At 44.3% G+C, this 16,709-nt stretch overlaps 1 protein-coding gene and 1 long non-coding RNA gene across 2 annotated transcripts in view; one reads left to right on the forward strand and one right to left on the reverse strand.

Annotated features, from left to right (window-relative positions):
* The window catches only part of LY75 (lymphocyte antigen 75), an 83,357-nt gene extending 76,367 nt beyond the window's left edge, over positions 1-6,990 (reverse strand). Inside the window, exons 1-2 of the mRNA XM_040971615.1 lie at positions 6,854-6,990; positions 909-1,280 (exon numbers count right to left, since the gene is read on the reverse strand). Of these exons, the coding sequence (XP_040827549.1) occupies positions 909-1,280; positions 6,854-6,947 (466 nt within the window). The 5' untranslated portion in view covers positions 6,948-6,990. The remainder of the gene's footprint in view (positions 1-908; positions 1,281-6,853) is intronic.
* Positions 6,991-7,480: 490 nt separating this feature from the next.
* The window catches only part of LOC121150867, a 34,001-nt gene continuing 24,772 nt past the window's right edge, over positions 7,481-16,709 (forward strand). Inside the window, exons 1-2 of the long non-coding RNA XR_005883035.1 lie at positions 7,481-7,587; positions 9,439-9,528. This is a non-coding gene — a long non-coding RNA (uncharacterized LOC121150867). The remainder of the gene's footprint in view (positions 7,588-9,438; positions 9,529-16,709) is intronic.

Here is a 16,709-nt window from a genome sequence, read left to right on the forward strand (position 1 = left end):
CTGAGTATGAGGCTAAAATTAGTTTGTAAGAGATTTAAAAGTTGAGGAAAACCTCTCTAAAGCAATCTAAGCTTTAAGAAGAAAGGCAAGATAGTGTGACTTAACTTATATATATATGTATATATATATATACATTATATATATTAACATATATATAAACATTGCTATAATTTAGAATATGATGAAAAAAGATTTGTTAGGGGCCATAATAGATTACTTTTGGTGTTTAAAAAAGAAATCTTTGTATTCTTTTCAAACCTGAAAAATCATTACACTCCAGTCCATTGCTGCTGATTATAGTTTGTGGCCCAGTTATCTCCTGGCAATGTTCATATATTTACTTTCTGAGCAATTGAGAAGCCCAGCCTCAAAACACTGATCATAAATGGAAACCTCATGTGTGATACCCATCCCCAAAAGAAGAATAACCCACATGAAACTCTTACAATGTTCCCGTCATATCAAAACTGCAGACGAGGAAAAATATACTTTATTTTTAACTTGGAATAAGATCAGTTCTATTAGACTACTTAATGTTTTGGCCTGTATGAAAATTCCTGATCGTGAAACTGCTGCTTTCCTCTGGAGTTCAGAGTCACCATCGGAGGTAGTTATGCTCAGTACCTGGTGAATTTGAGGGCCTGGGTTTACGTGTTACGGCCTCTGACCTCTGTGAGACATCCTTCCTTGGCCTTATTTATACAGGTTGGGAGCATTAGTGAGTGTGACTGCCCTCACAGGTCGGGGGTCAGGATGAGGTTCCTGGCAACAGCAGCGTGGTCAGAATCGAACAGCTTCCTCACTGATTTTACTACAGTCTGAGCTGCTTCTTACACAGCTGGGCATATTTGCGGTCACATTTAATAAACACAATAAAAACCAAGTCAAAGTTCCTCCCCAGTACTTACCATGATAAGGCTGGTCACAAAGGCCTTCTGATGAGCCTCCCTTTATCCAGACATCAGATGTGTTTGGGCTTGCTATGGCATGTCCGTCTTCCACAGCCAACTTGTACTGGGCGGCACCATAAAGAGAATGGTGCTCACATTTCCACCACAGCATGGCAGGGGAATCACAGCTAAACATTTTCAAAGAATCCTTTTGTTTGGTGATATTCAGGCCAAGGCACTTCTGGGATTGCAAATGGAAGAGCCGATGTTTGGACACCCACTTCCATAGCATGTCCTGGGTTCCATTACAATCCTTTGTTACTATCCAGTCATCCAGCGCCTGGATGCACTTGCCAGTGTTTTCATGGACAATGGTGAATGGCTCATTACCTGAGTCAAGGTGGACAGTGAAGGAAAGACACTTTAGCAGTCTGAATTATGTAGTCAGTGCACCTAGTTCCCTGCTTGCACCACTAGCCTGTTCCCACCTTCTTAGCCTGGTAACCTGGAAGGTCCCTGCACAAAGCAGCAGGGTAGCTGTGCCTGAAAAAGCAGTAAGCACAGAGTGGGACAAAGCAATGGGTTCTGCAGTTGGTGTGCCTGGGTTCATAGGCTGCCTCTGCTACTTAGAAGTCATGTGATTAGCAAAAAAAAAAAGTCTCCGGCTTCAGATTTTTCAGTTGTGACATGGTACCTGCTTCGTGCAGAGGATATAGCGTATGAAGATGCAAAGCGTCTGTATAGTCGCTACTGCATGGAAGATTGTTTCCCTCTTGTTTAATGAGCTAAAGAAGCTCCTTGGCTATCTTCCTTAAAGTGGACTATGGTCAGGGAGAAATGTCCTGTGCCTAGTTCTTACACATAAGCTATAATGGCAGGGAGCTACATTACATGGGAAGTCAGTGCATTGTTCTCACTGTATGATTCCTTCTCCTGAAACATGTCTGTGCTCCTCTAGCCCCAGCAAGTGAGCATGGCCAAGCAAAAGGAGAATTCGCTTACAAATCACCTCTCAGTAGGCCTTTTCGTGGAAATCCAAATTCACTGAGTTATCTCAGAGGAGACGGGGAGACTTTTCAGGGGGTAGAAGTAGAAGTGTTGGGTAAATGAATGGGAATAAATAGCAGTTTGGGTTTGGAGAGCAGAGGAGATCTGCGGCCAGCTCTGGAGTACTACCTGTAAGAAGGTAGCACAACCTGGTGGGAGGTTTTGGGGGTGGAGGGGCCTTAAGTGTATGGATCACCTAAGGAGGCTGAACCCTGAACCCCTTGAGCCTCTAGATTCAAGATCTAACAGATCTGAACAGTGGGAAACTCAGAAGGAACCGCTTGAAGAAGTCACAGGATGCAGCTGAGAACCTGTATTTTCCTATTAACATAATGGCTAATCAATACCATGTCAATTAATGCCATAAGGTTGTAAATTGTCGTTAATGTTATGTTGGGGCTTTTAATTGATTGGGACGATACTTTGCCGGCTTTACCTTCAGACCAGAGATGGTCTCACCAAGAAATCGTTGAACTCATTAGGATAATAAGATGTGGGACTTTATGCTTGGTAAATACTTCCAATGAAAGAACCTCAACTGAATTTGAACTGTGGTAATGCAGCAAGGTGGAGAAATCCACCATAAGGAGAGGGTTCGGGGAGGGGTGGGGGAATCCCAGTGCCTATAACACCGTGTCACATAATGCAATACAATTAATTAAAAAAAAACAACTGCAATCTAAAGGAATACCTCCCTGAATACTCTGTGACAATTTGTACAAGCTAGAAACGACCCCTATCCTGACAGGATTCGAAGTTTAGTTATCCTGACAAACTAAACTCAAAATCAAGTTTAACTTGATTTTCTGAAAATGAAGAAATGAGTTGTTCCTTGCCCGCCTGAGCTTGTGAAGCAAAATACACAGCTGTTATAACAAACTATTACTGAATAATTTAGTCAGTTCTTTAAAAAAGTGTAAAAATTAATCTCGTGGATCATTATGTTAATGAAGGAAAAGCTGAAATATTTTAGAAAAGCTTAAGCAATCACTGTCGACGAAGCAGTGTTCAGCAGAAAGACCTGAATAATTTTGGTTCCCAAAAGGCAGTTTCATTCTGATGACAACTTACTATCACTGTTATTACTGAACACCTTGTCTAGTCATAAACCATCAGCTTGTAGAGTCAAACATTTTCATACTAGAGGCAGCAATTTCAGGGGAAATTTTACCATGTAAATAATAACGTAATATTAGCTTTGACTGCCACTTGAACTTTGGGTGGCTTTTTGGTTTTGTTTTTAGTTTGTGTTTTAAAGAAGAACAGAAGCAGAAAGAATCATCAGCAATAAAAAAAAAAATTCCTTACATTTTGTGCTCAGATTTGAATTTGAAAAGATGCACAGTTCAACTTTGCATGTCTACCATGTCAGCTTTCCTCCTTCACTCTTAACTCTCTACTTGATGGTTATTGGAAGGATGGACAACAAGAAAATATGTAGTATCTTAAGAATACCACTCATACTTCCACATATTCCACAACCATTCACACCCTGCTCTATCTCTGTTCTAAGCAATTCTGTTTCACCTCTCCAAAATTATCCTGTATACCAAAGTATCAGGAATTACAGCAGGAAAAACAAAACAAAAAAACAAAGACAAAAACCATGCCCCTGCAGCAGACATAATAAACACCCTTGTTGGAGACTCCTCCGCAGCCCCTTTCCTGCAGTCTCACCATGCTGCTTCCCAGGCACTGAGCTCCATGCCCCTTGCTCTCAAACACATGAACTGAGCAGGCAGCACCTATGCTTCTTTTTCAAACTCCACTTGGAGCTCTAGATTTTTTAAGTTACCTTTGTAGAAACTTTCAAATTAGCTAAAAACAAGTATAGGGCCAAAGACAGCAGGACAAGGAGTTGGAGGTCCTATATTGAAAACTTACTTCTGTCCCTGTTTAGCTGGGAGAACTTGTCACTGATTTGGTTTTCCAAGGTCCTCATTGCTCCAAGAGATGGATGAAAGGAGCAGAATGTAAGATTTAAAAAACCACTTTGCCGGGGGTGGTGGTGGGGGGTAACAACCTATGTAACCATTTCTCCAAGATAATGGTGTCCTTAGTTCTTTAGCCAAGCTGTGTATTGTTTTTAAACAGATGTCCACTAGTTTATGTCATGCTATTGCTAGATGGTATGTCATTTGTTCTAATCCCCCTTGCACTGGTCATTTGCACAGAAGTGAGTGTTGCTTTATGCACATATTCTGAAAGAGAGAAAGGTACTCTTCGCACTCTCCTACACATGCTTTACTTCTGGGACACCTGTTGTCTTTCCAGTCACAGGAACTCTGACAGACTACAAAGGAAGTATGGGGCAGCATGGAATAGCCATGATACAGAGGGATTTCCAGATTTCTAATAAATTGCAACATCTGCAAAAATAGTTTTTACTCCAAACTAAACTTGTATCTGCATCAAGTATGTCAAAAAAGCAATGTTTGACACTTAACACAGACACTGAGATTACTGCAGGAAACTGAACCGGCCTTCTGGCATAATGTACATGCAAGCATTCACACATAGTATATTAGCTAGGGAGAGTCCTGTCCTCTCATGGTGTTTTCCCATATTCTCTTCACCCTTACCAGCAGCTGTTCAGTCAAGTTCAGTTTTAAGACAATATGGGATAGCAGAATGGCAGGAAGAAGCACTGAAAGGGTATGAAAATAATTCTTTAAGTCACAAACGTGTTGCCAAATGTTACAGAAATGATCATAGCCGTGTATTCAACTTTGAAAAGGGAACTACAGAGCTTTTAGAAAGCCAGATGCTTTCCTGATGGCTTTACATTGCAAGTGTTCGCTTTATCACTTCTCACTGGTCCTCAGTGGGGTTCATGGAGTTTTAACGCTTACCTCCAAACACAATGCTGTGACACATCTCAAAGGCAGAAGTAGATTGTAAGCTGCCTCATTATGCCAGAAACATTTTCACTATGTTTCATTTGATATAAATACTCTGCTGGTGGTTCAGAGAAAATGCCTTAAGTAGTATTATCATGAATTGAAAGCAAATTTTTGGTATTTTTACATCTCTTGATGGAAAACCACCTATCTCAGTGTTTTTATATTATCTGACTGTGAAATAACTCCTGTTCTTACACAGCCTCAACCCAAGAGCTAACCACAGATGTGTGTGTGTGGGAGGACGGGACAGCTGGGGATGTCGGGAAGGATGAACTCGGCAGCACTCAGCGTTTCAGAGAAACAGACAGGGCTCACACTGCGCAGTGTTCTGTGGAGTCTCTCCCATGTGTACACGGTGCACAGGTGCAGCAGGTGAGAATCAGAGGTCTGGGTTTCCCAGCTCAAGAGCAGGTCCGATTGGGTCCATGACCATCTTGGAATCACAAAGTACTGCCTGAGTGCATTGGGCTGCCAAGGACCTCAGCAATCCCTAAAGGAGTGTTTTACTTTGAACTGTTGGCTCTCCAAGAAAGCAAGAAAAGTAAACCAAGCAAGTAAGTATGGCATCTCTCCAGGGACATAGACGCACACACTCCTTCAGCACTAGGGTTACCAAGACCACCTGCCCAAACCTGCCTGTGCACACCTGACAGAGGACAAGGCATCAACAGCATCTTGAAGCTGACACATTGCCAAAAAGGCAACCTCCACTGCTGGGTATTCACTGTTTCAGTGCTTCTCCCAAGCAGGCTGCTCTTTCGCTTTGAGAATGAGCTGACCAGAGCGGCAGTCAGGAGTAGGGAAGAATGTAGGACAACAAACATCTGTAGGGACCCAGCGTTAGCATTGGAGAAATGATGGAGATTGCAAGAGACTTCTAGAACTAAAGAACATAAAAATTTTGCGGAGGAGAAACAAAGGTAGGACTAAAGAGGATGAAGTTGGAACCAAGAGGTTAGAGATTCCAAGGTTAGTGTTTTCACCATAGTTAGGGACTGCTGTGATACTCTCCTTTTGGGGTATCAGGAAGGGAAACGGGCTGTTCACAGCAAGGACTTCGAGAGTGGTGACTCTTACAGTAGTTCCCAGCACAGAGGGGCAAGGAGGACTGGGAGGGGAGGCAAAGACCCTGAAGAGGTCCTTGACTCCGGTAGGAAAACTCTCTCAAAGGTCAAACCCAGCCAGTCACGCAGCTGGGCAGCAAAGAACCTAAGAGCCACCAACGATTTTATTGCGTTTCAAGCACTGCCTGACCAACGGTTCCTTCCTCCTACCGGTGGGAACACAGAGGCGGTGGAGAAAGTCCACAGACTGCTGGGAGACCCGACCAAGAAACAAAGTCCTCGGCACACCTTTCGCCAAGGAAAAAGAGAAAGTAAAAGCAAGATGTGCAGGCTGCACAGACGGATGGCAGGGCCGGCACCACCTGGTGCGTTAGCGCCGGGCATCTGGTCCCGGCTCCAGTTCAGCTGGTCTCGGAGCCAGCGACCTGCGCTTCCGGGTGAAGCTGTCAGTCTGGGGTGGGGGTGGGATGTAGTTTCGCGCTGAAAAGCCAGCTACAAGGAAGGGGCAACTGGGGAGGCGTCCCTTTTTGACGCGCACTTGGGCGCGGTGAACTCGGGAGGAATCCTTGGCGACCTGGAGGGATGTGAAGGAAGCAGGGGAATTGGGGCGAGTAGGGCCAGACAGGATGGTAGGAGGCAGGTGGAAAACCCCATCCTCCAGGATAGGAGGTCGCAAGGGACGGACGACAGACCTGCCCAAGAGAGACTGGCTAGGGTCCCCTTGGCACCAGAGAGGCCCTGCCCTCCCACTCCCGCGGCGAATCCTCAGGGCCTCGGAGCACTGGCGCGCCGCCTCCGCTTGATGCCCCGTCCCTCGCGCGGTCCCACTCTGGATCTCTCCCGCAAAGCAACCGGGACCCGCCGGGGAGCCGGGGTCCTGACCCTGAAGGGAGGACTGGTGGCCGCTCCCTCAGCGTCGAGCCAACCCCTCCAAATGACCGGTGGTTACCTGAATGGCTAGAAGGCTCCGCAAGCCCCAAGCACGGGAGGAGCAGCGTGAGGAGCCCCACGGCGCGGCCAGGAGTCGCCGGACGCGCCTTCATCCCGAGCCGGCCCGGACGGCGCCGCCCTGCAGGTGCGCCCGGCTGGCAGCGCCGGGGCCTTTGCCCCGCGACCTTCAGAGGCGCAGGCACCGCCCTCCCCTGCGCCCTCGGCCAATCCGGCGCGGCCTCCTCGGTCCGGAGGAGCGGGCGGGGGCGGCTGCCTCGGACACCTGTGTGAGTGGGACGCGCGAGATGGCGGGAAGTGCGCGTCGAGGGAGCGGACGCGAGCGGCGCAGGGCCTCGGCTGCGGGTGCGCACCTCCAGCGCGTCGCCGGCACAGCCGGGGAGACCCGGCGCCTGCTGGAATTTCGCACCGCCCTGGTGGGAGGGTTCTTCGGTTTCGAACCTTGCTCTTGGCCTAGTGTGCCGCGGGCAGGGCCGACTTCTCCATTCCGCCGCTGGGCTGGGAAGGTCCCCACAACCCCTTCTTCCGCCAGCTGGGAAAATACACAGCGGTACTGTGGCAGCTACGGCCAAGCCCAAGTGTTCCACCTGGCCTGCTTCTAGAGCCTGGAAAACGCAGCGACGGGATGTTTGGTACCTTCCTGTTCGACCTGTGATTTGTGAAGAATTAAAACCAAGAGTAGCCCTCGTGACTGTAACATTTGCTGGGAGGATGTTGGCCTTCATGAGTCCTCAAGTAAGCTGTTTTAACAGTTTGACACATTATTACCTCCAGGAGAAATACAGACGTCTACACTCAGAACCAAAAGTTGCGAATCCCACATAGTGTACCATCGCTGAAAGTATGAAGTGTAGCAGAGGTGACCCTCATCCCTGTTCCCCAGCACTCAGTCAGTCCGTAGGGTGGGACTTCCCAGCAGGTGCCACCAGAGTCCAGGGTGCTAGTAATGGTTCTGGATCCACTCTGGCTCCGTCATCTCCCAGGCTCTAGCTTTACAGTAGATTTATCACCGCGGGAACTGGACGCCTCATGAAATACAATCAAAAGACCTCTTCTACCCTCCCAGAGTCCCCCGGGTGTGGGGGGAAGTGAAGCACACGCCGCGCCGGGCAGACAAAGGTTCAAGGAAGGCACATGTCTCAAACGGGCCTTGAAAAAGAGGGGAGCAGGTGCAGCTGGTGGGAGAAAAACAGTGAAAGATCAGAGGCAGGAAAGTGCTAGATGGAAGACAGAACCCTACAGGGAGCAGAGAGAAATTGTGGTGAAAGACTAAGAGGAAATGACGGCAGAAAGGGGACAGGTGGCTGTTTGGTAGAGAACTAAAGTCTTGGGACATTCCCTGTGTAAGAGCCTCCCAGCCATCTGATGCCCACTGCATTTGTAGCTCTCTTCCTTTGCTCCTGGCCCTGCCTCAGGTTTGGAGCTTGAGGGCATTGGCCTTGTTTTATTTGCTATGATGTCCCCAACACTGGTCACAGGCCAGATTAAGCTTTCCATAAAGGTTAGCTTTATGAATGAGTGAATTCTTACAGTTCTCACCTTAGTCTAGGGTCATACGAGTGCCTCCTTGTCTTATGCCCTATTGCAATAATTTCTCAACTGACCTTGCTGCCAACAGTTGCAATCCTTGCAGGCAAGTGAACTCTTCTAAACCCTGGAACACTGTGCCATTCTGTTCAAGTCCTTTTAATACAGCTGCTTGTAACCGTGGTTCCCAATTGAAAGTTCCCTGAAATTGCATGCAGCTTCTTTGAGGAGGAGGGGTCCAAGGCTCTCATGGGAAGTTCAAAGTAGTCCATGATACAAAAACAAAATTCCATATCAAATGAATATTCTCATTTCCACTTGGGCCCTCACCAAAATCATCTCTCTCTCTCTGGATCTCTCGCCCTCCTCTCTCTCTCACACACACATACCTCAACTATGTGCCACACTAGAAACTTGACTTCCTTCCGACCATGTCGTGTGTTTGTCTCCCTGTAGTCTAGCTCTCCCACCAGCTGTACCTGGTTAAATCCCTGCACCCACATTTGAGGCCAGCTGCCTTTGTTGAACCTTTGTCCTCCACGACCTTCCATCTGGTGTCACCTGTTGGCTCAAGCAACCTGTCTGAACCTGTCTTCTCATCTCTGCCTACACACATACAACCAGAGTGCCTCTTTCTTCCTTCCCTTGTCTTAATTCTCTTTTCCTGTTTTTTTTTTCCTGTTAAACTCTGTAATATATAGGAACACTTCTCTGAAGAGCCCTGGCTGTGAGGTTAATCATTCTCTAAGAACCTTTATAATTTTGGGTTCTGTTCAGTTGGTATCATCTCCTGCTGTTAGTCTTTCTTTAGGGACAGATGCATGGACGTTCCACTTAGGTTATAGATCCTCAAGCCATCTATATTCTCTATAGGGACATTTAAAAAGGAGCTTGCTTTAGGTCTCACCTTGACTGTCACTTTCTCACAGAAATTTGTCTGGATTCTAGTGTCCTATGTGACAGATTCTCAAGGCATCCCATATTTTCCCTGATCGTATCATGCACAACTGGGTTATATATTTATGTGCTTAGGTCTCATTTGTTTCTTTCCTTTACCAGGTTGCAGGCTTCATGAAAGCACAGGCTGTCTGCTTTATTCACCTCCGTGTTTCTAGGACCTGGTATGTGATTCACTGGATGACTGAATGAGTGAGTATATGTTGTGTGCCTCATAAATGGTGCAGATAACAGGTCTGGGCATTTAAGGTATATGCAGGGGGACTTGTGTGGAAGGGAGGGTCTTCTGGCGCTAGACTAGATATCTTTGAATAAGTGACATTCAGTAGACAATGAATTCGATAGACAAAGAAGATAGTTCAAACTGACACAACAGTGTGAATAAAATATTAGATGCCTGCATCCCCTTGGATGCTGGGCCACAGTGCTAAGGGTTTTACTGTGTGCATTCTTGGTTAGTCATCATCTTGGAAACAGGTATTCCTATGTATTCTTATTTTTGAAAACTCAAATACACAGAGGATTAGTCAAGGTTAATAGCTACAAGTGAAGGGTGGCAATCCTTCTATAGAACCTGGTAGATGTATCGGAATGTTAACAATATTGTGTTGGCAGCTAAAATGATGGTGGAGTTGGAAATGAGCTTTTGGTGGTCTTTAAAATCTTTATTTCAATTCTAAAATATAACTATATCTTCCTAACCCCCAAAATTGCTATGCTATGGGCTTTTTCCTAATCATACTCAGTTTATTCCCACACAAAAGTGAAGACTCCTCCGAATTATTTATCATTCCTTCCTTTTAAGTTCCTCACATACAATTCTTTCCTTAAATGTTGTATAGTTTTTCACTTCTTTTTTGTTGTTGTTGTTTTAACAATGTGAATGGAATAATGTCAAGATTAACTTTATCCTGCTTTCCTTTGTGGTTCATCAAACATCTGTGATGTTTATTGGCATGTTTAGCTGTTGCTCATTTATTTTTATGTAGCATTTCATTATAAGAATAAAACATACTCCAAATATTCCCTTGTTGATGGATACCTGAGTAATTTCCATTTGGGTAGTTTGCAGCCCTTAACAATGCAAATGTGAGTATTTTTGTGTTCCTGGCATACATTGTTTAGTTTCCCGAGGAATTTTTACTCAGAAATTCTCCTAGACTTGGAATTTATGGAGCACATGGTATGTTCAGCAACAGTTTTGTTAAGCAATGCACATTGCGTGAGTTTTCCTGTCAGTGAGCACCAGCAATTACATGCTGATATCTTCACCAATGCTTGGCTTTTCAACATTTTGGTAGGAGGATGTGGTGTCCCTTTGTGGCTTAGGATTGAATTTCCCTATTACTAATGAGGTTGAAAATATTCCTATTCTTATGCAGATGACTTGTCTGTTTCTCTTAAATCCACCTCTTATCCTTCCTGTCTTTGAATCCCAAGAGGTTAGCTTTTATTTTGCAGACTCTCCTGTCTGTTGCCTCCTGGTTAGGTTCAACCAATCAGAGTGACTGGTAGGCAATGGGAATTTGGAAGGGGGAAGAAGCCAGAGTGTTTCTCGTCTCTGTTTAGGGATCATACCAAGCAGTGGTTGTGTCCAGTTCCTGCTGGGAAACCCCACCCTTGTGGCTCTCAGGGGAAACTCATCATGCTTCCAGCTCTGTCTGGAACCTTCTCCAATGCTTCAGCTCTCATAAGATAGCTCTGGTTACTTCACCAATAACATCATCTCTTCGTTGTCCTCATGTCCAAAGGGTAGCAGTGACTTCTTTTAATTGTTACTTTCTGAATAATCCCTGTAAGGCTTATTTTGAGCTCTTCCAACACTCCTGTAACTAGTTACATACATATTTTTAAATTTATTCAATTGAACTGTCTAGCATGGATTTTGTTTCCTTGTCAGATCTTGATGATATTAATTTTACTTAAATATTTTGCTTGAGGCTGGATCAAAATTGAATCAAGTATGGACAGGTAAAAGAATATATGAAGCTCTTTTAATGCTTGAGGGATTATAGCATAAAGGGAGATGCATTTAAACTGCAGTTATGATGCCCACAGTAACCCTAGAGATGTAACGAGAACCCAGAAGGCTCAGATAAGAGCTTAGTCTAAGGATACATTTTAAGCAATTCCCACTACACCGTTATAATGGAGATCTGTATTTGTTCTTGGTCATAAGTAAACTCTTGGGGACTATAGTCAGAGATGCAGCAAGACCCCAAAGGACAAACATGTGGTTCTAACTCAACACTTAAAGAACAAAACAAAATCAAACAGCTCATCTTGTTAGAAGCAATCTGGACTTCCTTCACAGACTTTAAATTGTGGAATTCTCAAATGGAATAGCTACACAGGTCTATAGGACAAGGAGGGGAAGTGGGTGGTGACTTAACATGCTTCATCAGCTTAGCTTGAGACACAGACACTAAGAACTGTAGAATTAAAGAGCTTCTAGAGATCATGGGGCCCATTCTCTGCCCTCTTTATAGGTGGGAAAATTGAAACTCAAAGGGTTCATGGCCACTGTGACTATGAGAAACATTAGACAGGTTGGCTGCAGGCTCCTGAGATGGATGGGAAGAGGCCAACAGGTCCCCAAGAACTCTTTAGGGCTGGCTACTCTCTTCTAATGGAGCGGACTACAACTTGAGCATACCAGGGTGGGTTTTGATCAAGAGAATACTGGGGTTGGCAGGACTGTGTCACAGAGATCAGCAGTGTGCTTGGGGGAGGTGTGTAGTGTTTCTAGGATGGGTGAAATCTCTAGGAAGTGTTTATCTCGTGTGCACACCTTGGAGAATAAGGAAATAATTTCATGGTGCAGATGATTTTCTGGATGTGAGAAATATGATGAAGGGGCAAGTTTTGACTTAGGCAGAAATATATGTTTGCTGTGTTTTGGCAAAGAGGAAATTTCTGAGCTGATATATTTGGCTTTGTGCTTATGTAATTAGAAATTAGAGGCTCTTTCCTCAGGATTAATGAAATTAATGGGAAAACTGTTCCAGAAAACAACAGTTAGAATGAGAACTAATTGGAGCCCAGTAGTCTTTGATTCTCAGGGAACTGATCAAGTTTGCACTTTAGAATAAATATCTAACTTTAGCAGATGAAAATCATATATTTAAGGTTTAGAAATCAGTGTGATGTGACCTTCTGCAAAAGCAGGCTGATAACCCAGAGACAGGAGGCAGAACCACCTAACTTGTTACCCTGGCTAAGTTTCCTCTATTTATCTTTATTGATTTGAAAGGTAGAGCAACACACACACACACACACACACACACACACACACACACACACACACACACACACACACTCTCACGAGGGTGAGAGCGCGAGAGAGACATACATGCACAGAGAGAGAGAGAGAAAGACAGAGAGGTATTTTTTCCTGTTCATTGATTCATTCCCCTAAATTCCTGCAACAGCTGGGGCTGAGCCAGGCCCTATGCAGGAGCCAGGAACTGCATCCAGTTCTCCTACATGGGTGGCAGGGACCCAAGGAGTCAGGCCCTCACACGCTGTCTCCTACTTTATGCATCATCAGAAGTGGAGGCAAGGTTCGAATGGAGGCACTCTCTTTCATGGTGCCTCTTGAATGGCCCCAAGCAGCAGCTTGACTTGTTGCTCCACAATGCCCATCCAAGGAGTAAGATAAAAAAATTCTAGATTCATATTTCCCAGAAGTATTTATAAAGGGATTGATGAGATTTCTACAAGAGATTCCATCACTGAGATATCAGGACAATACTTTATTTTGCTAGTGTCACCTTTTGCTGATTCTTTTGGTTGAGTCATCAATACCTCTGTGAAGCAGATGGTTCTCATCTTTCCCCTTGGAGGTCCAGTTGCATCTGTCTGGGTTTTCACTCCTGGAATGTGAGCTCACTATCTCCCTATCTCTGTCTGTCACCTCTTCTGTTGCTCAGCCTTGAAGAAAGAGCCAGCTCCACTCCCACAATAGAAGACTTCTGTATTCCCAACCCTGTTCTTACTCTTTTCAGTTTAGCTTCTCCTTCCCATGAATTAGAGAAGGTTAACTTGCTGTAAGCACTCCTTTTTTTTTTTAAAGATTTATTTTTATTATTATTTTTTAATTGGAAAGGCGGATATACAGAGAGGAGAGACAGAGAGGAAAATCTTCTGTCCGATGATTCACTCCCCAAGTGAGCGCAACGGCCGATGCTATGCTGATCCGAAGCCAGGAGCCTCTTCCAGGTCTCCCACACGGGTGCAGGGTCCCAAAGCTTTGGGCCGTCCTCGACTGCTTTCCTGGGCCACAGGCAGGGAGCTGGAAGGGAAGCGGGGCTGCTGGGATAGAACCGGCGCCCATATGGGATCCCGGGCGTGCAAGGCGAAGACCTTAACCACTGTGCCACGGCGCTGGCCCCAGCACTCCTTTTTTTTAATCGTATAATTTTCAGACAGCAAAAAAAGTAGAGACAACAGTGCTACAAACTCCCTGTACCCACTAACCTCTTTCAATAGTGATCAGCACAGGCATACATTATTGCATTTTTCTCCACCTATTGTCTGCTCCTATCAGATTATTTTGAAGCAAATGTCAGTTAATATGTCAGTACACATCACTAAAAGGTAAGATCTCTTAAAGACAGAACTACAGTGTCGGGGTACTGGGGTCATTGACATTAGTTAGCCATTAGGCCTGCAAGCTCAGCCTTTAGGATCACAGTAACAGGATAGCCTCTATGGTCCCAGTAGCTATATTTTTTGTCATAGCAGTTTCAGCCCATACTCCCATCACTTTCATTAGTTTGTAAAATTCTTATCAAGCCATTTCCCAGAAAGCATGCTAAATGTCTGGGCCTGATTTCAGGGCAGTGGGTAGGCACACAATAAGGTGTCCAGAAACGGCAAGGGTTTAATTGTATTCCTGTATGCAGTTAAAGGCCCACTCACCAAGACATTATCAATAACATTAACTCTCAAGCTCATGTTGGTTGCAAAAGCCATCTCACAGGGGCAAACAGTGCCTCAATAGATAAAATTCTTAGTGGGGTGCTTGAGTGTCCATGCAAACGGGGGTGAAACAGTGTCAAGGTGGTCAGAGAGAAATCTGCCGGGCCCTGCCCAACAGCTGGAAGCCCCCCCCCCCCCCCCCGGGGCCCTGCCAAGCAGGGGAGCTGTTTTCTTCATACCTTCGTGTTATTCACACCTACTGCACGGACCCTAGCACTACAGGCCAAAGCGTTGTGCAGGTTGAACTGCTACTTAGGCTAACAACATCCCATGTCAGAGTGTAAGTTCAAGTTCCAGCTGTTCCACCTCCAATTCAGCTCCATGCTAACGTACCTGAGAAAGCAGTGGCTTCAGTGCTTAGGTCCCTCCCACCTATGTGGAGGATTGGAATGATATTCAGATTTCTGGCTTCAGCCTGGCCCAGACCCAGTCATTGTAGCTATTTGAGGAATAAAACAGCAGATGGAAGAGCTCTTTCTCATTCTTCATCACTATGCTTTTCAAATAAATGAATAAATAACATAAATGTTGTTTATAGAATTATTTATTTTTGTCGGAAAGGCAGATTTACAGAGAGGAGAGACAGAAAGAGAAAGATCTTCCATCTGCTGTTTCACTCCCCAAATGGCTGTGATGGCCAGAACTGAGACGATCTGAAATTAAGACACTGGAGCTTCTGCCAGGTCTCCCATGCAGGTGCAGGGTCCCAAGGCACTGGGCCATCCTCTACTACTTTCCCAGGGCACAAGCAGAGAGCTAGAAGGGTAGTGGAGCAACGAGGACACAAATTGGTGCCCATATGGAATCCTGGTTCTTGCAAGGTGGGGATTTAGCCACTGAGCCATTGTGCTGTGTCCTAAATACATAAATCTTAAAAAGGACATAATGACAATAAGTGATGTCATACAAAAATTCTGGCAATAATTCTTTAGTACTGTTAAATATTCACTAGTTTTGACACTTGTTCAATTGTCTTACAAAGACTTTGTTTTGTTTTATAGCTTGAATAAGAATCTGGGTAAGGTTTTTTGATTAGACCAGTTCAGTGTCTCTGATGTCTCTTTTAGTCTCTAGGCACAGTATCCTTCTGTGTGAAACCTGCTCATTTGAAGAGTTTCTCACAATCTGATTTTGATAATTGCAGCATAATCTTTACAAATTGGTACTAATCTTTATGAGGTTCAGATTCAGTTCATCCCTGACAGTACTGTTTTGTCTAGTTTTTGTTTTTTTCTTTCTGTCAGGATGATAGTCAGGTTATATATTTTTTCCTTTTTGGGTGAGATCATCAACAATTGATGACCATAGCCAGCAGAATTATTTCATTAAGAGTTGACGTATAAAGATACTCTAATTTCTCCAAAAGAGGTACTCTAATCCCCCCAAAATATGTTCTAATCCTATTGTTTTTACTAATTTATTTTCTGGAAGCTTCTTTAGAGAAGAACACTTCCTTCTTCAACTGTTTGATTACTCTTGAGATACACATGATGTAAGAAAAGCAGGAAAATGCTTAATTCTTTCCATTTGTTTCTACATTTTGAAAATAAGAACATAGTGCTCTATAATTAGCCAAAAGTGATCAATGAGTATTTTCTATTTTATTGTCATTTAGATATATTTAATATGTTTCAAACCCTTGCAGTTACTATATTTGTTTATGCTCTTTACTGTTCATCTTTGGCCAGGGCAGACATGGCCATAAGAGTCACCTGAAATGACAAGATGTTTCATCCTCAAATTTGTGTATGTTGTCCCAGATCTGAAATCAACCATCTCTCCAAGGAGGTTTGTCTCTTTTTAGCAGGCGGTGGCTTTTGAGGGCCACATGTTTGGGATACTTGTGCTTGGTGAATTAATCCTCATTTACATCATGGATTTTGAAGTCAGACAAGTTTGGATCCTCACGCTATCATTTGCTGGATACTAATTTTGAGTCTATTTTTCTTGTTTAAAACAAGAATAGTTAAAAAGCACTTAGTTCGTGGGATTATCGCAAACTTTAAATAGCCTAACACAAAGTAAGTCACCCATAAGTGAGAGCTAGTAATGTCTTATTTCTTCTTTGACACAGGTATTCTATTTTTAAAACAGAAGGGTCTCAAATAATTAGACTCAGATGAGAAAACTGAGGTTTAGAGAAGTTTTAACAATTAGCCCATGGACAGATGGTTAGCAGGCAGGACAGCTAAGTCTTAATCTGGTAAGAGCCAGTACAGTTTTTCTCTTAAAAATAATACCTATGTGCAGGGCAAACTTGAGGGTTCAGAATCCTTCCCCTCACACCTGCTGTGCCTCCCTCACAAAGAACGGTGAGAACTGGAGGAACTCCACATCAAACTGAACAGTGGAGATACGTTATGATTTGGTCAACACATGATGAGAAAACT

This window comes from Ochotona curzoniae, unplaced genomic scaffold (genome assembly GCF_017591425.1).
Source record: "Ochotona curzoniae isolate NIBS_2020 unplaced genomic scaffold, NIBS_Ocur_1.0 contig_2210, whole genome shotgun sequence".
Lineage (NCBI taxonomy): Eukaryota > Metazoa > Chordata > Mammalia > Lagomorpha > Ochotonidae > Ochotona > Ochotona curzoniae.